Source organism: Ictalurus furcatus, chromosome 6 (genome assembly GCF_023375685.1).
Source record: "Ictalurus furcatus strain D&B chromosome 6, Billie_1.0, whole genome shotgun sequence".
Lineage (NCBI taxonomy): Eukaryota > Metazoa > Chordata > Actinopteri > Siluriformes > Ictaluridae > Ictalurus > Ictalurus furcatus.
The window spans coordinates 22,475,249-22,484,199 of NC_071260.1; the positions used below are offsets into that span (position 1 = coordinate 22,475,249).

The 8,951-nt window shown below is 37.5% G+C and overlaps 1 protein-coding gene across 1 annotated transcript; it reads right to left on the bottom strand.

The window, feature by feature from the left end:
- Positions 1-243: 243 nt before the first annotated feature.
- Positions 244-8,017, bottom strand: cd302 (CD302 molecule). The gene is made up of 6 exons (XM_053627157.1): positions 7,848-8,017; positions 5,415-5,540; positions 5,212-5,322; positions 3,013-3,198; positions 2,902-2,925; positions 244-1,331 (listed from the first exon to the last, which is right to left on the bottom strand). Exons 1-6 carry the CDS (start codon positions 7,933-7,935, stop codon positions 1,129-1,131), a joined length of 738 nt encoding a protein of 245 aa, XP_053483132.1. The 5' UTR covers positions 7,936-8,017; the 3' UTR covers positions 244-1,128.
- Positions 8,018-8,951: the final 934 nt, after the last annotated feature.

Genomic DNA, 8,951 nt, shown 5'->3' on the forward strand with positions numbered 1-8,951 from the left:
TGTTCTGCCAGATCATGGCATGATGGATCCCTCTCATAACTAAAGCTCTCTGTGTGCAAGTTATATTGCTGCATTTCAACTAAATGTATTAAATTCAAATTGTATCCTTTAACACAAAGACATACAAGAGTGAACAAAACTGTATTTGTTTTTTTTGTATGTACAAAAATCAAACGGTATTTAGTGTCTTACATTAAAATGACCTCTTACTTGTATAATACAGGAACAAAATTCCAACAAAGATAAATTCAGACTTTTATTAAACATCTCCAACTTTAAATCAATCGGATTACAGTTAAAAGCTAACAAGGTAGGGTGCACACGCAAACACCCCCCACACACAAACACCACTCTCTTAGACAGGATGAAAGTGCAATCTTGAATACAACAGTGACATTAATGCTCATTACACTATAAAGACTTGCATTTTTGCTGTGCTGATTATTTCATTAAGAATACTTCTTAAGGCACCATTTTACTTTTAGATGATAATTACATTACACTGCTAATATTACAAATGCAGCATACAAATTGCACAGGAGGAAAAAAAAAATCAATCCCTTCAACAAATCAGGCAGATATTGTGTACAAAGCACCTCCAAAACCCAACCTGTTAAAAACCAGATTTAAAAGCCCCATTACATTCTTTGCTCCGTTTGTAAAGAATAGCATCAAAAAGTCAAAAAATTTTACCACTGTATTGTGAAAAGGAGGCATCCAGAAGGTGCAATTCTCAAAAACACTATAAATGTTACCTAAACAAAATAGCTTTACAGATACCTGGACACTTAGGGCATTTTTGACCAAAAAGATTAGGTAAGGTGCTGTCATTATTTATGTAACATCTAGATGGAAAATCTCTCCTGTTTCCCAAATAGTTACAAATATTTGAGCCAAAAAATTTTTAGCTACCAAAATCACTCCTCTGCTTTCTGTGATACATTAACCACAGCGGACAAACAATAGATCACGCATATGGACCAGAACTATTCACTAACTGCACTCTAGATAAGTGGCATATATACAGAGAACAGCTGATTGTGTAGTATCTAACTTCCATTGTGTCACTTTACTTCTAATGGGGTGTAACTGACACAACGGCATCATTAAGGCCCAAGACTCAGGGCTTTAGGAAGTTTCCTCAAGCTCTTCAGCTTCCACCAAGCATGTCTGATCAGCCGAGGGTGATCTAAAAGGAGGATGGTACTCAAAGGAAGGAAGCAATGGTGAGCCAGAGCTGCTACTCTGGTTGAAAAACCACACAACTGCAGAAATTCCCAAAATAGCAATCACACTCAGAATGACGAGTGCAGAGAGGAGAGGACTGCCATCTGAACAAGGGACGAAACAGAAAAACATTAAAACCATATATAGCCAAGTTTAGGAGATTATTGACGGGTGACAAATTAAAGGAAAAGCCATCAAAAACACAGTGCTGTGAAAAAGTATTGTTCCTGATTTCTTGTTTTTTGTGTGTATCTCATACTAAATTGTTTCAGAAAGTAAAACAAAATCTAAGATAAAACAAAGGCAACCTGAGTAAACACAAAATACAGTTTTTAAATGTTAATGAAGCAATACCAACTATTTGTCCCCATAGTTAATAATTCCCCAAATCTATGAAACTGCATTCATAATGGGGTTCAGCTGGACCAGAAGCAACCAGGCCTGATTACTGCAAACCCTGTTCAATCAAATCAACACTTAAATAGAACTTTTACAACAGCATGAAGTTGGTTAAAAGGTCTTACTCAGTAACACACTATGGTAAAATTGAAAGAAATTCCAGAAATGATGAGGGAAAAGGTGATTGAAATTAGATCTGCAACAACTAATTGATAAAATCGATAATAACCGATTATGAAAATCGTTGTCAACAAATCTCTTTGTTGATTAGTTGGTCTGCGTGTGGCACGGGGTGCGTTTACATTACATTACTGTTCCAAAAACATGCATCAGAAAGCACAGACCAAAGTTATGTCCCAAATGACGTACTATACACTTACACTATGCACGGTGTACTCTAGAGTCTAGTGTATGAATTTTAGAAAGGTGATATCGTCTAAAATGAAACAAGTGGTTTTTTTTATTAACCGGAAGTATAAGCCATTCACTAGTTGACACAAAGAAAAGCTAAATTAAAGTTTTAAAGTGCCCTAGTCAAAGTCCTGACTTGAACCAATTGAGATGCTGTGGCAGAACCTTACACAGGCTGTTCATGCTCAAAAACCCTCCAGTGTGGCCGAATTAAAGCAGTTCTGCACAAAAGGGTGGGCCAAAACTCCACCACAGAATTATGAATATCTGATCTGAAGCATTTGGTTGCAGATATTGCTGCTAAAGGTGGCACAACCAGATTTTAAGTGTAAGGGGGCAATTACTGATAGGTGTTATATCACATGGGTGATAGGTGTTAGATAACTTTTTTGCTATAAAAAAAAAATTAAATAAATAAAAACTATTGTGTGTTTACTCAGGTTGCCTTTGTTTTATGTTGTATTTCGTTTGAAGATCTAAAACTATTTAGTACAAGATATACACAAAAGTAGAAGAAATCAGTATATATCAGTATATCTTACCAAGGTACTGGGCCACCATGGTGGTGGTGAACACTGACTAACATCACTCAAAAATTGTCTATAGGTTATTTTCATACTCATCAATGCATTCAGTGAGCCCTCAGGCTATGTGAATCTGGGCAGAGTCATAGGACTCTTTCATCATAGGATAAAGGAGATCACCAAGAGGAACTTTGTACTGTTTTGCAGTAACTTCTCTCTAAGGAGACAAGTGGACACAAATTATGGACTCCACAGTGCAAGTCACAGGTTTTTCGTTTAATCTGTCACCTGTCTCAATATTACGATGAATCTAGGCAAAAAAAGGCAACACCATACTCACTCTTTTTCCCAATTACAACAGTCTCTGCCAAAAAATAAATAAATAAATAAATAAATAAATTTTTTAGGAAACAATGCAGTCATAATTTTGCATAATGTGACTGTAGCTTACTCTGGGCTGCTTCACACACCACTCCATTCTCACTTGTCTCAGAGCAGCTGATGTTCTCCCACTTGCCAGTGGTGGAGTGCAGCACCACACATTTGTCCATTATAGGTATGTCCCAATCAGCTGAGCCCCCTTCCACCCAGTTCTTATAGCTCACAATAGAATTATCGTTCCATTTAAACTGATCATCTAGCACAGATACACAAAGAAAGAAATACACAAGTAGAGTGAGAAATCAATGAGTTGACAGCAACATGACCTGCAAAATGAATCAATTCAGTTTATCAGTCTGTTTACACTGTACATGTTAACTCTACCTATTTTGATCAAACTTTCAGAAAAGCTTCCCTTAAATGAATACATAGATTAACAAATAAAACTAAATAAATGCTAGCACTGTTTTTACACAATTACCTGATATCTGACACATACACATTTAAATGTTATCTGGGTTGAATTACATGTTCTTCGAGTCTTTTGTTTTGCCCATACCTACAGACAAGTCTCTAAAAATAACCGGATGTTGAAGTTATGAAGCGAGAGGAAGTTGTATTATTCCCCTTTAGACAGCACAGCTGGAGGTGTTTGTATTCGGTGCTGAGTTCCCTACATTATTTTCTCACTGCTCTTTTGCATCATTAAAAAGTTTACAGATGTCTGAAAAGTGAGTCTGAAAATAACTTAATTTGTTTATGTATGTTTACTTTGAACTAGGTTTTTCATTAAAATCCACCAGTCTATCAAAAATAATTTTCAGTTACTATTAAATATGAAGTAAAAAAAAAAAAAAGACAGTGTCTGCCTGCTGAGTAACTGATGAGTCATGCTTCTGAGAACATTAAACACATTTTAATACATTCAAGCTTCAAATGAAATCACTAATCTCCAATTTTCAAGGTCATAATGGAATTTTAAAGCAAGTGTGTTTACAAGTGCATCTCAAAAAATTTTAATATTGTGGAAAAGTTCATTTTTTCTCGTAATTTAATTCAAAAAGTGGAACTTTCATTTATTCTAGATTCATTACACACAAAGTGAAATATTTCAAGCCTTTTTTTGTTTTAATCTTGATGATTATGGCTTACAGCTCATGGAAATCAAAAATCCAGTATCTCAAAATATTATAATAAAGAATTTATAAAACAGAAATGTTGACTTTCTGAAAAGTATGTTAATTTATGCACTCAATACTTGGTCGGGGATTTAGTCCTTTTGCACAAATTACTGCATCAATGCGGCGTGGCATGGAGGCAATCAGCCTGTGGCACTGCTGAGGTTGCTTTGATAGCGGCCTTCAGCTCGTCTGTATTGTTGGGTCTGGTGTCCCTCATAGATTCTCTATGGGTTCAGGTCAGGCGAGATGTCTAGACAATTGAGAACAGTAACACCATGGTAAGAAAACCAGTTACTAGTAGTTTTGGCACAGTGGGCAGGTGCCTAGTCCTGCTGGAAAAGCAAATCAGCATCTCCATAAATCTTGTCAGCAGATGGAAGCATGAAGTGCTCTAAAATCTCCTGGTAGATGCTGCATTGACTCTTGACTTGAGAAAACACAGTGGACCAACACCAGCAGGTGACATGGCAGCACAAATCATCACTGACTGTGGAAACTTCACACTGGACTTCAAGAAACTTCGATTCTGTGCCTCTCCACTCTTCCTCCAGACTCTGGGACCTTGATTTCCAAATGAATTGCACATTTTATTTTCATCTTCCCCATGATTGTGGTTGTGTCTACTGAACCAGACCGAGAGATTAAAGGCTCAGTAAACCTTTGCATGTGTTTTGAGTTAATTAGCTGATTAGAGCTCTTCTCAGGTCGCCATTTCTGTGTTATAAATTCTTTATTCTAATATTTTGAGATACTGGATTTTTGATTTCCATGAGATGTAAGCTGTAATCATCAAGATTAAAACAAGAAAGGCTTGAAATGTTTTACTTTATGTGTAATGAATCTAGAATATATCAAAGTTCCACTTTTTGATTTAAGTTACGAAAAAAATGAACATTTCCACAATATTAAAATTTTTTGAGATGCACCTGTACATGAAGTTCATGCTTAACTCACACAAGAAGTTTCCTCATGCCTTTCATATTACAGATCCCTGGTTCCTCCCAAAAGCCATATCCACTGAACTGATGTAAAGCTACCTGTTTGAAATCTACAGATTGCAGATTGAAATGACAAACATTAGGCCTTACCGTCACTGTCATAATATAATCCTAGCCAGATGTACACAGTGCCTTTCCACACCTTAGGACTGTACTGAACGATGAAGTCATTAACTGCAGCACTGCGCACCGTCAGAAGGGCTGATGAAGAAATTATGGAGAGAATGGGTGGTTAGGAGTTCATATTTATCACCTACTTATAAACAGTATGCAGAAAAGCCAAAGACTCGTACCAAAGCCTTGGCACATATCTTTAGCTTTCTCTATGGTGTAACTTTTGGCCAAATCCTCTTCTCCATGGACAAAGTGATAGCAACTCTGGCCAAAGGGCACCCATGTCCGTACATCAGCTGGGCAAACTGTAAACACATTTAGATAGTGAGAGTATTTTTGAGTAAGGTCTCTGCAGCCAGGAAACCAACAGAAATTGCAGTCTGATATCAGATTATGATTATAGAAATACTTTGGAGAATAATGCTGATTCTTTAATGTTGATCACAGAAGTTGGAGGGAAAATTATGTATAAGGATATAAGAGACATAACTGAATATGAACACATTATGTCTGACTGAACATATAATGTCTTATAAATGTATACAAATACAGAATGTCAGTGTTTTTTCAGTGCTTCCCAGGACATATTAAATATTTAATATGTAATTTTAAAAATGTATTCTGGATTGGGCCTACAAATATGAATACTTTGAGCACTAAACAGATACAAATACTCTCATTGCTTTATACAGGAATCTGGGGCTACAGAGGGCACTGGTTCACAGAAACCGGACAGTTGCATTTCCGCCTGCAGATCTGCTGCTTGCTGAATGTGCTTTTGCACCATTCTGTGTAAACTTTTGAGATTGCTGTGCATGAAAATCCCAGGAGACCAGCTGTTTCCTACTCAAACCAAAACAGCCCCTCACCAAACACAGTCAAAGTCACTGTGATCACAGTTTCCTCATTCTGATGTTTGATGTGAACTTTAACTGAAGCCTTTGTCCTGTATCTGCACGATTTTGTGCGTTGTGCTCTTGCCAAATGATTAGACAACAACATGCACATGCTGAGATTTTCTACATACAGCAGTCTCTAGAAGAAAGAAAAAAAACACAAAAAACAACCATCCAGTGAGTGGCCATTCCGTGGGCAGAGACACCTTGTTAATCGGAGAGGTCAGAGGGGAATGACCAGACTGGTTCATGCTGAACAACTACTCATTAGAACCATGTGGTAAACAGAAGAGCATATCAGAAAGCACGTAAAACCTTGAGGGAGATGGGCTACATCAGGTTTCATTCCTGTCAGCCTCAAAAAGTAAAAAAATTTGAGGCTACAGAGGGCACAGAGTCTATGGACCCAAGCTGCCTTGTGTCAACAGTTCAGGCTGGTGATGGTGGTGCAATGGTGTGGGGAAGGTTTTCTTGGCACATATTGACCAGTCCATACAGGATTTCACAGAGGTTTTTTTGTGATTGCTGTGAACAAAAATGCTCGATTTTGCTGCGGCTTTTTACAAAATTTGAGAGTGTTTTTTGTGTTAAAACTACTTGAACTGGTAAAATTGCAGTGTTTCGCAGTGATGAAGTGAGACTATTTAACTGTACTCCTGTTCGACGCACATGAATCAAAGAGGACTTTGGCTGAATGCGAGTTGCGATGACATCACATGACGCATCTTGGCCCAAATCTGTGGTAATTTTTTTAAAATTGCAAGCTCCTCCGAATATTGCGGAGTTTGCTTGATTTTGCATTAATTGCAAAATTTGCAATTGCAAAAATCCTGGAGCGACTGATTGGGCCTCTTAATACCAATCAAACATCACCTGAATGCAATCAGACTATCCTTTTATGATCAAAATTTACCCATCTTATAATGGTTACTTTGCAGCACACTAAGGCACCATGTCTCAAAGTATTGTCTCATGGCATGGTCATCTCAAAATGAGTTTAGGATACTTCACTGGCCTCCCCAGTCACCAGATCTAAATCCAGTAGTGCACCTTTGGAATGTAGTATTAGGGATTCGCAGCATGGATGTCCAGCTGACCAATCTGCAGCAATTATGTGACACAATCATGTCGACATGGACCAGATTCTCAGAGGAATGTTTCTAACACCATATATGTGAAATCCATGCCATGAAGATTTGAGGCTGTTCTGAGAGCCAACAGAGGTCTTAACCAGTATTATCCTGGCCTTCCTAACAAAGTGGTCAGTCAGTGGATATTATAAATATATGTGCAAAAAATATACTACCATACTAACAGTGTATCAAGGATACTGTACTGTGCGTCCTGCTTCGTTTTAAGTACACTACACGGAACCTTCCAGATTAGTCGTCATAACTCGTGACAAGCACGAATCTGCTTGATTCAGGAAATTATTATTATTTTTTAAATTGTCAACAAGAGGAGACTAACAAAACACACATAAAGGCTAAAGGCATTGTGCTGTCATCGTGCACCGTGAGTTTATGAGCTACAAACAATGCTACGTTTTAAAAACCCTCTAGTAGCGCTGTCATCGAAGGAGTTTTTGGATTAACGCAACTTTTTTAGCGCCTCGACTGCAGCCAAGAAGCAATAAATAACACTACACTGAAACGCTCATGCTTAACAAACAAACCTTGTTGTTAAACAAAACGGGAGTGAGACATTGCTACTTACCGCCATTAGCCTGAGCGCGAGCGCAGTAGCGTAGTAAAATCGAAATAAAGCTCACAAGCGATAAAATGTTACAGACTCTGGACGCCATACTTATCAGTGCAGAACAGAAATCATGGCTGCAGTGAGGAAGTTGGAGTGAGGCAAGCGCGCGCACGCACACACGCACACATACACAAACACGCAGACGAGCGCGCGCGCACACACACACACACACACACACACACACAACCAGACTGGCCCGATCCGCTTCTGGCTGACTTGTTTACTCACGCTTGTCTCTAAGTGGTTTGATTTGATTAATTGTTACAGAATAATTGCCGATAATGACACCAACAGCCAGTCAGAAGGTGCTGATTAATTTTCCATAACAGAGTGACTCAGATTTGCTGAATGGCAGATCAAGTTGATATAATCATGCTTGTTCCTCAAAAAAGGTCATTTCAAACTATAGTAACAACAGGGACTTGTATGGCAGGAATCCACATAAGCAGAATAAAAACAGTGCACTCGTTGATATTGTAAAGATATCTGTGAGGAGACGTTTATTTAGGATGTTTGGAAGGAGTCTCCAGTGTCAGTGCTCTATATCAGTCAGAGGAACTAACCTGTTTGATGGAGGTTCCACAACATTAACCATAACTATAAATTGATAAAAATGACACATGACCTGTCATTCTTTAATAATAATAATAATAATAATAATAATAATAATAATAATAATAGTGCTGTGGCATAAGTATAATAAAACAGTTTAAGGCATGCTGTTTAAAAGAAATGATAGTCATTGTTAAAGTGTGAAAGTCATGCATTCAGCAGATATAAACCTTTCTGCAGTACCAAAACTAGTGGAAGCTATCTAATATTGATGTATTAATGAAAGTTATTATAAAGAGCAACTTATTGTTATTATTATTATTATTATTATTATTATTAGTAGTAGTAGTAGTAGTAGTAATGATAGTACTACTTTGGAGGGTCAACAGTTCTGGCTTCTAAAAAGGTTCTACTTAAGGTTTTCTCAAAAGGAAATCCCTGGGATCTATACAAACTGAAGAATCTTTACTGATGCTACATATTAGAGTGTAGAAGTTGAGTGTAGGTGTC

Bases quoted from the DNA above. Each gene is read 5' to 3' on its own strand.
- cd302 (XM_053627157.1), bottom strand. From the start codon at position 7,935: ATGGCGTCCAGAGTCTGTAACATTTTATCGCTTGTGAGCTTTATTTCG. The intron at 5,323-5,414 runs GTACGAGTCTTT...TTTCTTCATCAG, and splicing joins AGATATGTGCCAAGGCTTTG to CCCTTCTGACGGTGCGCAGT. The intron at 2,926-3,012 runs GTAAGCTACAGT...ATTTTTTGGCAG, and splicing joins GGTGTGTGAAGCAGCCCAGA to AGACTGTTGTAATTGGGAAA.